Source organism: Medicago sativa, chromosome 1 (genome assembly GCF_051527215.1).
Source record: "Medicago sativa cultivar Bolivia chromosome 1, Bolivia_mono, whole genome shotgun sequence".
Lineage (NCBI taxonomy): Eukaryota > Viridiplantae > Streptophyta > Magnoliopsida > Fabales > Fabaceae > Medicago > Medicago sativa.
Window position 1 is genome coordinate 53,743,555 of NC_140749.1, and position 18,149 is coordinate 53,761,703.

An 18,149-nucleotide genomic window follows, 5' to 3' on the forward strand; every position below is an offset into this window, starting at 1 on the left:
TTACGCAATCCTTCAGGGATTATAAATATTAATTCACCTTTTATTTATTCTTTGAAGCGATTCAATTGATTTTTACAAATTGGAGTCACGTGAGTACTATCATATTATGAAAATCCAAGAAAGAATGATAAGCTACGAGGTATCACCAAAATAGTAAAAAAAAAATCATTGATAAGATTCAATAGCAAGTTTTAATCCCAATTCAATACTGAATCTAAATAATGATACATAAAAAAATAATATTTGGTATGAGAAATGAACCGATATCACTTAATTAAAACTGAAATTTATCATTGGTTTCTTTAACGTGATTATTATCTAATGATGAATGCACTTTTGATTACTGCATATGCACAACTTATTCTAAATGTATTTCACAGAAATGGTCACATTCAATAAAATTTCCCCTATTATACATCTGCATACATGAAATGGGACAGGACATATATATTTCCAAGGAATACAAATCTTGGATTGTAAAGGAAAGCAAAACACGCAGCAATTGGACTGTAAAAGCAACATACACTATCTTCACATAGTATCATGCATACAAGTTTAAGCAAGTTTTGCATCTATGATCTATGAAAAAATCTAAACATAAGAAAATGGCAGCACCTTCAAATAAGGTGGTTCATTCACAACTCACGTTAATTGTAAATAAAAAAATTGAGGAAATTAATTTGAAATCACGCTTATAAGAAAATCTAGCTATCATGAACATTACCTGTTTCCCTCATGGATTCAAGTGATTGCTAAATCATTGTCTAAAACCATTAGACACTCAAATTGCTCTGGTAGAGATCGTGCTGATAACGTGTTATGAAATTGATCCTTAGCATTGCAAGATATTATAAAGTATACAAGAATAGAGAGAAAGAAACAAAGAGAGAACATAAGAGTGTTTTGTATTACTTCACAAGTGTGTCTTTACATGGCAATGTAGGTCCTATTTATAGGATACAAAAGTTGTAACTTACAATTACATGAAGAGCCATGAGACTAAATATCAATAGAGTCATTTAGTTAAGGAATATAGAAGGTCTAGGGACAATGGACATCCACATCATATTTTCATTTATTCATAACATAAATGTTTATACAATGACACATCTGAACACTTCAATTTATTTAAGCACTTTTTAGTATATATATCCAAACATAAAGAGCTTATACCATAAGCTCTCATGCTATAAACTCTTATGCTATAAGCATTTGTATTAGTTGTTTATCCAAACGGGACCTTAATATTTATGACCCTTTCACTGCCTCACTTATAAAGGGAAAAATGTGTGCACTGCAGTTTATTTAGAGGCAGTGATAAATATTAAATAGCTTAATTCAACACCCTTGGAATAAAATTGTTTGTATGGCTATTGATTTATAGAGGATTTGGGCATTCAACGGAAGTCTTGTATTTTTCAGTATGTAAACTTGAGTTTTTCCAACAATTAGTAATGTTTTACTTGATTTTACTAATCAAGTTTTGTCTCATTGATAATACATCTATTTGTTAATGGTGGTAAAGGTCAATCGAATGTTATTACTTTCGATCATGATTGCCTTGCCTTCCTAAAGGAGGTGAAAAAGTGTACTCCCTCCTTCTCCAAATTTAAACAAAATTGATGTATTAGCAAAATTTGGACCTAATTAATATACCAAGTTTCTTTAACCCAATTTTTCTTAGGGATCAGTATATATTTGTCGCAATTATGAGTCGTGGTTTTATTCCTCCACCACTCTTTAGCTAGAGGCAACTGCAAAACATAAAAGTCATGCACTACATAATTTTTGCCCTAGCTAAAGGCAACAGAAAAATTGGTGTACATCTTTTTGTCATGACTGACCATGAGAAAATTCCAACTCAAAAGATCACCTCATTAGATAAAAGATATTTATAGTTTTTGTACTACATTGAACATTTTTATCACATAACATTGTCAATAAGAGTTGATGTCCATGGCAATTTTCACTTTAAAATGAATTTAGCAGGTTGTATTTTACCATGCAAAGAAAAACTCTAGTCATGGACAAAAAGGTTTCCATAACTCACTCACTTTAAGCAAAATAAGTTGTTATAGCTTTAGACATATATTTCAATAAGTTACATTGTCTAGATAATGTGTTTGGCGTCAAATTTGCAAATAATTAAGATAGACTCAATCAATCAATAAACAGAAAAGTGACTCCACAAATAAAACACCTGTTTTTTTTTTTTTTGAAACGGAATAAAACACCTGTTTTGATACTTTTATTTTCGAAAACTCAATATCCAACTCAAAGACCAACTTTGTTCTGATACTTTCCAGGAACACAGATGAAATAGACACAAATTCTGCTAAAACTCTCCTCGGCTGACAAAAACCATGCCGAACAAAAGCAGATCTGACAGCAGCAATATTGTTCCTTCATATCTTTCAAAAGGCTACACTACATATGTGCAAAAATATAGTATTCTTAAAACAAACACATCACAGTAGTATGATTGCATACTCACTTAAACTAGCAGTTGATTTTAAGAAAACATTATGAAATTTGCATGTGCAGCAGTTAGAAACAGATGTATTAACAAACAAATTAGTGAATTGACATAACATCTAAATCCTTATTCCAATCTTATAAATCAAACCAGCACCATCTAATTCAATGTGTGATTTTGAACAATGTAAAATGGTAATGCATGATAAAGAACCATCAACTCAAACTAACAAGCAAATGAAAATAACATAACAAATTCTAAAAGGGGCAAATTTCATTAATTAAAAATGATCCATGAAGTCCACAACAGTCATAACAAACATCAAATACAATAAATATAAATTAAAATAAAAGTTGAGATTGAATCTCATGCTCAAATGACAGGACATAACATCAACATCCAACTCCTAGCTTTAAAATCAAGGTGATATCAAACTCTCAATGTAGACTTTTGATTTAGACCAATGCTCATTTGGAATCTGGAGACTATTTATAGTATTATTTAAATGGATATCAAAAACAAGCCATTTCGTGTTAGGAAACTCGTTAACCGAGAGCAGCACATGGTTGTCATCCTCTGAAATGTATATTATTGTGGCATCGTCATGGAATAAATGAGGATTGGAAAAGCGAGGAAGCCGGATCAACTTAATCCAAGACTCTTTGTTTCCATATTCCTTCATAAGCCAAACATCATTAAAACAATAAGAACGAGAAAATACACACAAGCAATCCCTCATCGTACCCAAGGTCAAGTCATCCGTAATTCCATAGTTAGGTTCTGGAATCTCTTGGTAACACTCTTTTCCCAAATCAAGTGAAACAATGGCACTCGAGAAATTACCAGACATAGAATAAGCAAACCAATTAGCAGTGCCGTTGACAATTATTCCCGGATGATTATGAGGGAACAAAGAGGGGAAATCCTTAATCCTTCTCCATGAATGTGTGCCCAAAGCGTAAACTTTAACTTGAGTTTTGCAACCATTTGCGTGAATGCCATCATATCCAAAATCATAGGAAAATACAGAAACAACCTTGTAATTATGAATGAAAGGATCATATCCAAAAGCATATCTAGTGTAACCATTTTTATGTGGAATTTCTAAACGAGGTAATTTCTTTAATTTTCTAATGGAAGGGTTCCAAAGAAAAGCACGACGTTGATCAATTGCGAAACAAAGGAGACCATCGCAAGAGGCAATGAAATTATTGATATCTTTTGGATGAATGGAAGAATACTCGAGTTGCCTCGGAAAAGTGGTGAAAATAGAGTCGAGTTGAAGATAATTGAGTGGATAAGACATTACATTTACCTTTCCTAATGGGCTCCATGTGGTTTTGATGAGGTGTTTGCGTTTGGTTGATAAGCTAAGGTGTTTTTTGGCGAATTTGAGATCATTCGAGATTAGATTATTCCATGACTTGCAGACGCAGCGGAATTGCATGAGGAATTTGATGGGCAGTCTGCACAGGATTTCAGTCACAAGATCCAACGGAATATGAGTCACCCGTGGCTGGTGAAGTCGCTGCCTCTTTGTGGTGGTGGTGGTAGTTTCCTCCATTGTTTATTAAGTTGAGGGTTTGTTTTGATAATCAGTCGCTGCTGTCTTTTGGTGGTGGTCTATCAGTGAAAGAAATTTGTTGCGGGACTTGTGTTTTATAGGGTTGCGGGATTTGTAATTTGTAACAACTTGTGATTTCCATCCGTCAGTTATTTATTACTTTTTTATTTTGATTAAAATTATTTTCAACTTAAATAAATTATCTATACTATATATAAAGGAAATAGAAAGATTTTGGGAGATTTTGGGTTCGCTTCTTTGTTATTCGAATTATACTTTTAAACAAAAAGATTTATAACAATTTTATATTGTTGCTTTATTAAAAAGATAAGAATTTATTTTATATTTGTTATATTATTGTTGTCATTGAAAAAGATAAATATGATTTGTTAAGTTTGTTACATTTGAAAGTCACAAATATGTATAATTTTAATCTATATCAAAAAAATTGTATAAGATATTGTTTGTAATTTACACGCAAAATATCGTTAACAATCTACACACGTTAGCGCAATAAAAAAAGCAAAAAAATGGGCACTTGTGTGCCTGTCTCTCCGCTAGTATATATAAAGAAAACACCCTCTTTTGGCTCTTTTGGACTGACTTTTTCTCCTTCTAAAATTACACCCGACTTTCAATACAAATAACACATATAACAAATAGACAAGAGTAAATTCAAATATTAAAAAAAAAAGTAACAAATTGTATATGTCCTTTTTTTCTTATAATTATATTCAAATATTAAAACAAAATGTAACAAACATTTCCTTATAATTAAAAAAAAGTGTAACAAACATATATTTATTTTTTGGTTACCACAAATATATCGTGTAACAAACGCGATATTAGAATATGTTCAATTTTTTCCTTTATCCTAAAAAAAAAAGTGTAACAAACTAGATCAAGTATACGTCACTATTACTATAATCAATAAGAAAAGGAAAATTATCATCGGTACACTGAAATAAAATATTTTCAAATGAGAAATTGGAGAGTAAAATAGTGACTCTCATATTCATCCCCTAAAAGGTAAGTCCTCTCAATATATGTCAGATAAAAATTTATTTTTGGATAATTGATTATGGAATCAAGTTGCCAAAATAAACTTTTGTTTATCTTTAGGTAGAAATTTTTTTTCTCTACCTAAAGGCAACAGAAAAATTGCTGTACAACTTTTTGTCATGACTGATCATGAGAGAATTCCAACTCAAAAGATCAGCTCATTAGATTAAAGATATTTATTGTTTTTGTACTATACATTGAACATTTTTATCACATAACATTGTCAATAAGAGTTGATGTCCATGGAAACTTTCACTTTAAAATGAATTTAGCAGGTTGTATTTTACCATGCAAAGAAACACTCTAGTCATGGCCAAAAATGTTTCCATAACTCACTCACTTTAAGCAAAATAAGTTGTTATAGCTTTAGACATATATTTCAATAAGTTATATTGAAGGTTTTCTTCTTCCTAATGCTAGCTATGGTTTTAGGGTGGTACTTTTGTTTTGTTTACATGATAATTGTTGCTTTTACATTTTTTAATGATTTCTTCCTATATAAGTACTATTGTCTACCTAATGAGCTTGGCGTCAAATTTGCAAATAATTAAGATAGACTTAATCCGAAATAGACACAAATTCTGCATATATGCAAAAAAATAGAAGACGCCAATCCGACACTGATAACAAACTGCTAAAACTCTCCTCGGCTGACAAAACCATGCCGAACAAATGTAAATCCACAACATCCAACTCAGACAGCAGAAAAACACAACAACACATACTCTAAAAATGAATTTTCCTTCTTACTAGCATAACCTGATCAAAAATAGCAGCAATATTGTTCCTTCATATCTTTCAAAAGGCTACACTACATATGCGCAAAAATTTAGTATTCTTAAAACAAACACATCACAGTAGCATGATTGCATACTCACTTAAGCTAGCAGTTGATATATTTCAAGAAAACATTATGAATTTTACATGTGCATCAATTAGAAATAGATGTATTAACAAACAAATTAGTGAATTGACATAACATTTAAATCCTTATTCCAATCTTATAAATCAAACCAGCACCATCTAATTCAATGGGTGATTGTGAACAATGTAAAATTGTAATGCATGATGAAGAACCATCAAATCAAACTAACAAGCAAATGAAAATAACATAACAACTTCTAAAAGTGGCAAATTTCATTAATTAAAAATGATCCATGAAGTCCACAACAGTCATAACAAACATCAAATACAATAAATATAAATTAAAACAAAAGTTGAGATTGAATCTCATGCTCAAATGACAGGATATAACATCAACACCCAACTTCTAGCTTTAAAATCAGGGTGATATCAAACTCTCAACATAGACTTTTGATTTTACCCAAATCTCATTTGGAATCTGGAGACTATTTATGGTATTATTTAAATGGATATCGAAAACAAGCCATTTCAAGTAGGTAGTGTCGGTAACCGAGAGCAGCACATGGTTGTCATCCTCTGAAATGTATATTATTGTTGCAACGTCACGAAAGTTACGAAGATTAGAAAAGCGAGGAAGCCGGATCAAAATCCAAGACTCTTTGTTTCCGTATTCCTTCATAAGCCAAACATCATTAAAAGAGTATGAAGGAGAAAATACGCACAAGCAATCCCTGAGGATACCCAAGGTCAAGTTACCCGTAATTTCACAGTTAGGTAGTGGGATCTCTTGGTAACACTCTTTTCCCAAATCAAGTGAAACAATGGCATTCGAGATATTATCAGACACATTAGAATAAGCAAACCAATTAACTGTGCCGTTGAGGATAATTCCCGGTTCATTATTAGGGAACAAAGAGGGGAAATCCTTAATCCTTCTCCATGAATGTGTGCCCAAAGTGTGAACTTTAACTTGAATTTCGCAATCATTTGTGTTAAAGCCGTGAATGCCACTTTTCTCAAAATCATAGGAAAAAACAGAAACAACCTTGTAATTATCAATGAAAGGATCATAGCCAAAAGCATATCTAGTGTATCCATTTTTAAGTGGAATTTCTAAACGAGGTAATTTCTTTAACTTTCTAATGGAAGGGTTCCAAATAAAAGCACGATGTTGATCAATTGCGAAACAAAGGAGACCATCGCAAGAAGCAATGAAATGATTAGAATATTTTGGATTAATAGAAGAATACTCGAGTTCCATAGGAATAGCGGTGGAAATAGAGTCGAGTTGAAGAGGATTGAAAGGAAAAGACATTACATCTAACTTTTTGACGGGGCTCCACGCGGTTGTGATGATGTGTTTGTGTTTGGCTGATAAGCTAAGGTGTTTCTTGGCGAATTTGAGATCATTGGAGATTAGATTATTCCATGACTTGCAGACGCAGCGGAATTGCATGAGGAATTTGACCGGCAATCTGCACAGGATTTCAGCCACAAGATCCAACCGAATATGAGTCACCGATGGCAGGTGAAGTCGCTGGCTCGTGGTGGTGGTGGTGGCTTCCTCCATCAGTTATTGAGAAGAAAAAGCAGCGGCGTTTAAGTAAAAAGTGGTGGTAGTTTCCTCCGTCACTGAATGAAATCAATGGCGGCGTTTTGAGAGTCTAGGGTTTGTTGCGGGACTTATGTGTTTATTTTTATAGTTTGTAATTTGTAACAACTTGTGATTAAAATTATTTTCATCTTAAATAAATTATTTATTACTTTTTTATTTTGATTAAAATTATTTTCATCTTAAATAAATTATCTATACTATCTGGTGCTATATATAATAATCTATACTAAAGGGATTTTGGCTTCGCTTTTTTATTATTCCAACTATACTTTTAAAAAAAAAATACTATAATAATTTCATATTGTTGGTTTATTAAAAAGATAAGAATTTTTGTTATATTTGTTATATTATTGTTGCCATTGTAAAAGATAAATATGGTTTTTATTTTTTCGGTGGTCAGATAAATATCGCAAGAAGCAATTATATTATAAGCTCTTTTCATAAGTTCAAAGAAATACAAGGAGAAGATGGAGACTTTACAAAAAAAAAAATATATACAGTTTTTAAGATATTCTTTTATCGCAATCATAGAATTTTTTCTTTACATAACAAGTCATTTATACATTTATGTTATTTATACATTTATATTATCATTTTACTAATTATTATTAGAATAAACAATAAATGATTTTTAGTTTATTTTTATTTTATATGCAGGCAAACTCAAATACGTCGAGTTGATAAATAATTTCGTTATATGTTTTGACAAGAATTTATAGATAAATCGATGTATAAATAATCTCCATTAATATTTAAAAATTATAATCAAAATTATATAAGTAAATATAATAAAATGTACACATATTAACGTAGTAAAAAGAGCGACAATCTAGCACGATAGTATATATTATTATTATTGTATGTTTAACATTATTATACGGTATAATTAGAATAAAAAAATATTTTCTTAATAATAACATAGGACTTGTGAAAAAAATAATAACAGAAAGCCACCCTGTGACTGTGAGGCTCCCAAAAAAAAAGAAGCCAATTAGCTCTTTTGTTTGAACATCTTCCTCTTTTCACCTCCCATATTCTTCGGTCTCTCTTACATTTCTCTCTGGGTTTCTTTCTCTCTCCACCCCATTTCTTTCTTTCTTTCTTTGTTGTTGTTCTCTCTCTCTCTCTCTGCCTAACATTACATCCATCTCCTTCAGCCTTTCTTCTCCCTTGCATGTCTCTTTTTAATTAACAAGGTATGTATGATATGATTATGAATGCTAGCTCCTTAATTCCTTCATAAAAATTAATGATTAGCATCACATCATTATCATCATCGTCGTCGTCGTCATCGTTGTTTTGCTTAGTTATTATTGCCATTGTGTATTATTGTTTTTAAAAACTCAAATAAACTTTTAGAATGTTTTCTTGTTTTTTTTTTCCTCCAATTTCCAGAAGAAAGGAACTCCGGTAATCTGAAGTCATGTTTTTCTGTTCCTATTTTAATAATATATTCTAATGTTCATCGTTATTTTTTACTCAAGAATGTGCATTGTTGGTAGCTTGTTTTCTGGGTTAATTTGATGACAATCAGGCCATTATTTTTTATTTAATTTAATCATATATTAAAGCTCCTCAGGGACAATATGTGGGTTGTTATTAATTTATATATTGCAACAATGAGACAATATTGTCCTTTATTCATTCTTCTCTTTCATTTATTAATTATGAAATGAAATGTGCAGTACTCCCTCCGACCCAAATTATAAGAAGAAAAAAAAATCACACTTATTAAGAAAACTAAAACATAAGAATTTGGAGTATAGTTTTTTGTGTTTTCTTTGGAAAAAGTTTCATAGGAAGATGTAAAAACAATTTTCATTTGCTATTGGTTATGGAAAAAATGAAAGAGAGAGAAAATTGAATGTAATTTTCATTTAATTTTATGAGAATAAACAAAAAAAAAATCTTGGAAAAGAGATTTTTTTAAAAAACAAGATTAAATAGGATAAAAGTTTGTCTTTTTTGCTTATATTTTGGGACAAAGAAAATGAGTTTTTTTGCTTATATTATGGGTCGGAGGGAGTATAAGATAATGTTTCAAATATATTTCCTAAATGCTGATATTCACTTTTTTTGCTAAGGTTAGATGTTGATAAACAAATGTTCATGAACAACTTGATTGGTATTTGTAAATTTTCTTAAATATAATACTTTGAAATATAGTACCTTGGAAGTTTCTAATAAGATCTATTCTATCAACATTGGGTGACTAACTCAAAACATGTCATACTTTTATTTTTAATAAACAAATGTTCATAAGTTGATGATTATGTTAGTTTGTAGATTTTAAATTCTGAACCTCTTGTTTAAAACTCCTTCCATATCCTTTACTTAATTAACTTTGCACACAGGGAAGATGAAGCTTGAAGGATCGGTTAGCATTAATGGCCGGGAGTTGGAGACAATGCTTGCTTTTAAATCTCCCACAGAAGATGTAGAAAATGACTTATTTGGTAAACCAGTAAGAAGAAAGAGTAGAGAAAATTACGATGATTTGTCAGGATCATTTAGTAACTTGTCTGAGAAGGGCTTGTATTCCCCAGCATTGCGAGAGCCTCTGCACCATAGAGACCTAGCTGCTCTTAAATTGCAGAAAGTTTACAAAAGTTTTCGAACAAGAAGACAGCTTGCAGACTGTGCAGTTCTTGCAGAACAGAGATGGTTAGTTAGTTTCAATATTTCATATTTACAAGTCTTGAGCCTTTATTTTATATCTCTTGAGCCTTTAAAATCTCCATCAAACTATAACATAGGTGTTCAAAATCATGTTTACGTTACCTGACGAATTACATTCATATGTAACAACAGGTGGAGGGCTTTGGATTTTGCTGAACTAAAGCGCAGTTCTATATCATTTTTTGACATTGAAAAACCTGAGACTGCCGTTTCACGTTGGTCAAGGGCAAGAAGAAGAGCTGCCAAGGTAATTTTTCTCGTATGATTTGTATTATCATTTGAAAAACTAGTAAATCTTTTTTGTCTCACCTTTTTTATCCCTTGAATAATAATAATAGGTGGGAAAAGGTTTATCTAAGGATAGGAAGGCTCGTAAGCTTGCTTTGCAGCACTGGCTAGAGGCAGTAAGTCACTCTCAAACTAAAATGATACAACACACTTCAAATTAGGGCCTGTATGGATTGATTTATTTGAACTTATGAAAAGAGCTTATAACATGTGCATAAGTTGTTTTCAGCTTACTTCCATAAGCTCTCTAAGATAGCTTTTGAAAACGGCTTTTAACTCATGAAAATAATTTTATTTTATCTTCTATTATAGAAATGTTTTATGCATCAGCACTTATATAGTAAACATTTATGTTTTAAGTGATTAGTTAAATTGTTTATCTAAATATGACCTTAATCTATTGGTTTCTCTAATTGTTTTCAACTTGTACAGATTGACCCTCGACATCGCTATGGCCACAACCTTCAATTTTATTATGTCCAGTGGCTACATTGTGATAGTAATCAACCTTTCTTCTATTGGTATGAATCAAGGACAACAAAAAATTCTGTTTATTTTTAGGGTAACTTTTAGTCAAGCTAATGGAAATTTATGATCAATCTGCAAGTGTAGGCTTGATATTGGGGAAGGCAGGGAATTCTGTTCTGAGAGATGTTCTAGATTAAAGCTTCAGCAGCAATGCATCAAGTATTTGGGTCCAGTAAGTTTTCTAATTCTCTTTAATATCACTTTTTTTTTTCATCCATATGGATCAAACTCATGCTAAAGATAGATGGTTCACCAAAGTCCAAACACTAAACAATGCGTAGGGAAAACAAATTTAAAAATAAAAGTAATATAGAACTCAGAGCCTATGTTGCACTGACAGTTCAGATTGAAGATGAGTTCAGTGGTCCAACACGTATTGGTGTCTGACACGACAAATGAGGTTAAACTCAATTATATAACTTACTTAAACTATTATTGGTGTCGACGTGTCAATATCAGTGTCATGTATGGTGTTTGTGTCAGTGTTTCATAGCTCATAGCTATTAGATAACTTAACTATCAAGTAACTTGTAAAAGAAATTTTGAAATTCTTTTTAAGGAGGAAAGAACGGCTTTTGAAGTAGTTATTGAGAATGGGAGGCTGCTCTACAAAAACGGTGGGATTCCTGTTGAAAGTAAAGGAGATGCTAAGTGGATTTTTGTTCTTAGCACATCCAAGACATTGTATGTTGGGCAGAAGAACAAGGGCACATTTCAACATTCAAGCTTCCTAGCTGGTGGAGCCACATTATCTGCTGGCAGATTAGTGGCTGATGATGGTGTTCTTAAGGTATGAATGAAAGAGAAATAAACCGAATGATTGATCAACACATTTTATTACTTTGATTTCAGTTTTTTCCTTGTTTAACATACTAACAGAAGACTTTTCTGATTCCAAAGGCGGTTTGGCCTCACAGTGGACATTATCTCCCAACAGAAGAAAATTTCCAAGAATTCATGAAATTTCTTAGGGAGCATAATGTGGACCTTACAAATGTAAAGGTAAAACATGACATTGTTGCATATAGTGTGAAATATATCAATCTAATGCATATTTTCTGTTAAGAGTCTCATATTCTAAGATTTCATTCATTATCTACATGACAGGAGAAATTTAAACTGCTATATTAACATAAATTCACACTCGTTATTCACTTATGGTAGTTTACTTGGGATACAGATTAATAGATCATAGCTTCTTGACATGAATTCCTGTAGAAATTTATCTAATTGTGTTCTGCATTAATATCTAGCTAGTCTAGAAAATAAAACTGTTCTGGAATTCTAATTGTGATTTTCTTATATCCAGAAAAACTCAATTGAAGATGATGAAACAATCAAAATGAACACGGAACATCATGTAAGAAGAAAATCTTTAGAGGCCATGCTGCATCTAAACATCGAAACCGAAAGTTCGAGCAGCACATTAGCCGAAGAGTTACCAGAGGATAGAAATGAGGATTCTACTGCTGATTCAAACCCTGATCTACCGTCTAGATTGTCAAAACGACTTGGATCGAAAATATCAAGACTCGAAATACCAAAAAGAGGCAGCATTTTCGGTCAAGTATTAGCAGTACATCGTCCAAGTAGCAAATTCTATTCTCCAGAAACAGACTCGGATTCAGAATCAGAATGTGGTTATGAGACAGCAGAAGAATCATTTATTGAAGAAGAAGATTTTATGTTTTCAAAATCAAACTTGTTTGTTGAAGATCAAGACAATGAAGAAGAAAAGCCTATTCCAAAAGAAATGATAATGAAGAGAATAGATTCACATAAAGGAATGAAATCATATCAATTGGCATATCATTTATCTACCAAATGGACAACAGGTGCTGGTCCTAGGATTGGTTGCATGAGAGACTATCCAGCAGAGCTTCAGTTTTTCATCCTTGAGCAACAAAACTTGTCTCCAAGGTCAAGAACAACAGCTCCATCGCCTCGGATACCGCCGTTGTCTCGATTCAATCCACGTGTTGCTTCTTCTCCAATTCCTTCAGCAGATGAAGCACCAACTATTTAAGGGATGTTAGTTCTGTTGGGGGTCATTGGAGATTTGGAGTAGAGAAAACTGAATAGGATTTTCTTTTTTTGAAGTCACTCTTTAAACCCATATACAGTTTTTGTAGGCCTTGTGGTTGTGAGTGAGGGGAACAAAAGAACTTTGCATGCATATTGTTCTAGTTCCAAATGCAGAGAGAGAGTTTGAATGAGTTTGCAATCTAGATATGAAACACTAGCATGCAACATGCAAATCATTAATGACATGTGTTATAGTTATGAAGCAAGTTTATTTGAGAATTGTTGACCTTATTTGTCCCATCCCTCAAAATATGTACTATATTTATCTTATCTGATATATATGAGGGTAAACTAGACAAGGCAAGATAATTTGTGTTTTGTGGAAATAGCTCATTTCGCTAGACACAACCAGCATCAATTGTGTCTATAGGATGGGGCTGGTTCCACACGAGACGAACCACAGTTCGACTGCTAGAAGATCTACCAAAAATGTTTACTGAACTTCTTGAAACTCTATAATCTACGAAAAAACGGAAGTAATAAAGTGACTTGATCGTTTGGAGGAATGAAACACAAGGATTGAAGTGAGATTTGCAAAAATGCAATACATGTAAGGTTTGGAACAATTGAATCCTCCTTGATAAATCGTAAACCTAGTTTCTATTCAATTCAAGTAATTCAAATCATGAAAACTTTGCTATTGTTAGGTGAGTTTAGTTTTTCATTACACACCTCTCACCTTATAGATGAGAGATGGTTGAAATTTCGCAAAATAGTGTCAATCATGGTCCTAAAAATATTCTTACAAGCTCGCTCACTACCCACTCGCCGGCTAAGCAAAGGAAAACCCACAAAACAAAGAATAAGGGAACTATTTGACAATGTGGCCGAACAAATTAAAAGATTACCAACATGTGACAAAGATAGAAAAACAACTTCATGATTGAAGACTATTATAGCAGTGCAAACAGTAGTTACTAGTAAGAGCGGAATCATAATTCCCCTATATTTAACCAAATGTGGTTAATTATATAATTTCTCAAACTATTATTGTGTCAGTTGTCTGGTGTTTGTGTCGGTGTTTCATCACTCATAGCTATCAGATAACTTAACTATCAAGTTACTTGTAAAAGTAATATTGAAATTATTTTTGCAATTTTTTTTCAAATTATAGCTGTAATAATTATCTATCTCTTTCAAATTCCCCTAAGTGCTGAAAGAGAGACAAAAACCAATGTAAAAAGCAAGAACCAAAACACAATAAAATATAAAATAAGTAGATAGGTGCTTAGAATGACAGAATCGGTAAGAGATATGCAACCCAAGCTAACAAAAATTTTAGTTGTGACATTTTAGCAAACACATGACACTCAATTCATCCACTTTATTTATTTTATTATATTGAATCACTCACTCCCAATATTATAGAGTTTAACAAATATTGGGAAAGTAACTCAATGTATTTTAACAATTTTGCCATATAAAATTGCAAGGGACCGAAATTTTATGAGCATGCATGTTTAGAAAACCGAAGCAGTTAGTGGAAGAAAAAAAAAATGGAGACTTTACTAAAAAATAAAATATGGAAAAAATAATTTTTTTTATTATATCCTAGTTTATGATCCATGTAGCCGACCCCACTTAGTGGGATAAGGCTTGATTGTTTTTGTTGTTGTACATCCTAGTTTATCTACCCTCCAAACCATCCCATCATATGTGATGAGTATCTTTCTTCTTCTGAATTCTCTTGTTGATGAAATTGAAAAAATGATCAACTCCTTTCGGTGGGGTCATGGTAGAGCAACACGAAAGGACATTCAATGGTACGTATTAGAAGCAAGTTCCCACCGTTGCTGGTGTTGTTCGTTCCAGCAACGCACGCATGAGACCACATGAGTAACAACATCATCTCTCGTCTTCAACACAAGTGGAAATGTTCGGCTGTCGGGAGATTTAAATTTAATATTGATATCTCGTTCTCAGTCTCAAGTAACATAGTAGGTATTGGTACTCATGTCCATTCGTGATGACATCGGTGTGTACGTCCTTACTAAAACTTTTTGGTTTTCACCAGTTTGTTCAGTTGATATAAGAGAGGTGTTGGGTCTCTGCCATGCTATTAATGGATCAATGCATTATAGTTGACGAATGTTGATTTTGAGGTGGATTCAAAAAAGTTGTCGACTATTATCATAAAGGTAGCATGCAGGGGCGGATCTAGACCGTTGATATTGGTGTGGCAAAATTTGCAAAGAAACTATATATATTAACAGAGAAAAGTTTTGACAGCTTAAAAGCTGCAGCCAAGTGGTTTGGGCGAGGGCATTATACCATAGTGTTACAGGTTCGACTCCCTGCAACACCATTTTTAATATTAATAACTTAAAAATAAAATCAAAAACAGCAACTCGCCAAGAGTTGAACAGAGGACCTGCAAGACACCATCAAACATAACCGCTAGGCCACCGAAGAATCTTTGATATATAGATGACTTATACTATATATATACTTAGTAGGAAATAATCTGGTGTGGCAGCTGCCACACCATGTTTCACACTGGATCCGCCCATGGTAGCATGGATATAACGGAATTTGGAGCCATTATGAGGCTTGTAAACATTACTGCAGTTTATTTTTTGAAAACTCTCATGTGAATATAACGGAATTTGGAGCCATCATGGAGGCTTGTAAACAATACTGCAGTTTATTTTTTGAAAACTCTCATGTGAAGTTTATTCGGATGCAAGCAAATGAGATAGTTCATAGCAACATCTCGAGCTAACTTTTATTAATATATCGTCATATTGAATTGATATCCAATGAAATGATATAAGGCTTTTCCTTAAATGCTTGATATCTCTTGAAGTCTCACAATCCAACTCAATTTATTGATTTCCATTCTTGATGGTCAAACTCTTCTCTATGTTTAGTAGGGGTGGGTACATATCAGGCCGCTCGACAGGGGCCTACGGCCTAGCATATTTAAAGCCTAGTTCGGCCCAGTTTGTTTAATAAGAAGGTCACGCTCAAGCTTTTTGTGAAACCTATTTAATTAAATATGTTAGGCTAAGGCTTACAAAAAAACTATTAAGCCTATCAGGCCGGCCTATTAAGTTTTTTATATATAATATCACTTCCATTATTAATATTATTGATTTTTTTTACAAACTCAAGCATTTATATGATTAGTTATTTACTAGCATGTATATTGGTGTGATTAGACTTTCATAAGATTTCGTTATTTAGTAGCAGACATATTTGTGTGCTTTAGGCTTTCGTAAGGTTTGGCCTATTTAGAAGTAGGCTTATAGATGTAGTTAGGCCTTAGTGTAAAATAGGTTTTTAAATAGGCTTCGATCCAGGCTTCATCGGACCTTTATAAAAGTCAGGTCATACCTTAAAAATGAGTCTATGATAGGTAATAGGTCAGACTCAGACCTATACTTTTTGAGATTTACTTTTCCCACCTTATGTCTTTCCCCGCGCGCTCTATTTTTTTCCCAAAATACCCCTCGTCCAGATTATATAATCCGAACCCATTCTGGAATATTAATTCCGGATTTATTCGTGTATTTTGGCACTTCATTCATCCTGATGGATGATGATGCCAGTTATGAATATATTGATTCGGATTATATAATCTGAAAATTGTAGATAACTTTCGGATTATATAATTCGAAAAGTGTAAATCACCCCATTGAAAGTCAACAAAAGGGGGTGGTGAACGATGGTTCCAGATTATATAATACGGAAAGTAGTTAACTTGTCCGGATTATATAATCTGGACTGCATCAGTACAGAGGAAGAAGCCATCTGTTTTGGCCGAGCCTCTGTTTTTGCGCATTAGCTTGCTTCTAAATAGACATATCATGCCGGTTACCATATGTTCTAACAGTAACATCAACTTATAACGTAACAATTATCAACACAACTTAATTTTCAAATAAAACAATAATCAAATATAATTAAAAATTATCCAAGATTACATAACATTAAAAATTATCCAAGTGTTACATAATTTTAAAGCATTCAAAATGTTCAAACATAAACATAAAATACAATACTATCAGCCCCTAATAACTACACCGATACCACCGCCACCTCTGCCACCACCCCTGCCACCACCTCTGCCACCTCTGGCACCCCTGCCACCCTCAGTAGCTCCTCGACAACAGTAAACTTTCCCATCATGCACCTCTTTCAACGCATCCTCCAAATGTTGTCATTCCTCAGTCCCTTTCGGCACCAGACCACTTCTCATCACAGCATAGATGTGGTATCCGATGCGGCTCATCCTTCCGCTAAGCTGTAAGTATCCAAGGTCTCCATCCTCCTGAGCAGCACGCGCATCAAGGACCTCACGCTCCGGTGGCCTCGGCACCGGTATCGGCATGTTTGGAAGAATCATGCGTGGATGGGAATGGCGATAAAACCAATCGATGTATCCATCTACTGCCTCCACATAATGAACTGCAGTCTCTCCCAACTGCTGAGGTGCCAGTGCATAATCAAGTGCATGCCGAAAGCGGTTTGTGATCTCCGCCAAATTAACACCAGTAGGTGCACTCTCAAGGGGATGTCTCGGTATGGTCTGAACCCACTCAAACTGACGAAGCACCCTCTCTGGAAGATATCTAACCATGTGGTCTCTGCATCTCAGCCATCCAGAGTAAAGGCTGACCTGCTGAAACGGACGTGCCTGACGGTGCGCTCCGTATGGGGCCATGACAACCCTCGTCAAATCCAGCGCATCCAGATGGGTTTTTGTAGTTGTCTGATGTACCTAAACCAGACAGTGGTAAAAAAACATCGCGCGTGGGTACTGATTCTCTAAATATCCTTCCCAAACATCCTTGCTTCCCATACCTAGGAAGTGGTGAAACACCCAAGCCTGCACCAAAGCCAACACAAGTTTATATATACAAACCATATACACTTAAATTTAAAAAAAATAAAACATAGTTTTTAATTTATACCTGCAACAAAGTCAGGTATCCTGCCACCTGACTGGTGTTCCAACGTGCTGCATTGTTGAGCTGCTTATACAA

The 18,149-nt window shown here is 33.4% G+C and overlaps 3 protein-coding genes across 3 annotated transcripts; 1 reads left to right on the forward strand and 2 right to left on the reverse strand.

Annotated features, from left to right (window-relative positions):
• Positions 1-2,894: 2,894 nt before the first annotated feature.
• On the reverse strand, positions 2,895-4,045 carry LOC146955364 (F-box/kelch-repeat protein At3g23880-like). Its single transcript, XM_085709196.1, has one exon. The coding sequence runs from the start codon at positions 4,038-4,040 to the stop codon at positions 2,895-2,897; it is 1,146 nt and encodes a 381-aa protein (XP_085565322.1). The 5' UTR covers positions 4,041-4,045.
• A 2,189-nt stretch (positions 4,046-6,234) lies between these two features.
• Positions 6,235-7,536, reverse strand: LOC146955365 (F-box/kelch-repeat protein At3g23880-like). Its single transcript, XM_085748280.1, has one exon. It carries the CDS (start codon positions 7,534-7,536, stop codon positions 6,385-6,387), a length of 1,152 nt encoding a protein of 383 aa, XP_085604406.1. The 3' UTR covers positions 6,235-6,384.
• A 1,048-nt stretch (positions 7,537-8,584) lies between these two features.
• On the forward strand, positions 8,585-13,380 carry LOC146955366 (calmodulin-binding family protein). Its single transcript, XM_085721275.1, has 9 exons — positions 8,585-8,777; positions 9,936-10,245; positions 10,393-10,507; positions 10,599-10,664; positions 10,981-11,069; positions 11,161-11,248; positions 11,636-11,866; positions 11,977-12,078; positions 12,386-13,380. Exons 2-9 carry the CDS (start codon positions 9,941-9,943, stop codon positions 13,100-13,102), a joined length of 1,713 nt encoding a protein of 570 aa, XP_085577401.1. The 5' UTR covers positions 8,585-8,777; positions 9,936-9,940; the 3' UTR covers positions 13,103-13,380.
• Positions 13,381-18,149: the final 4,769 nt, after the last annotated feature.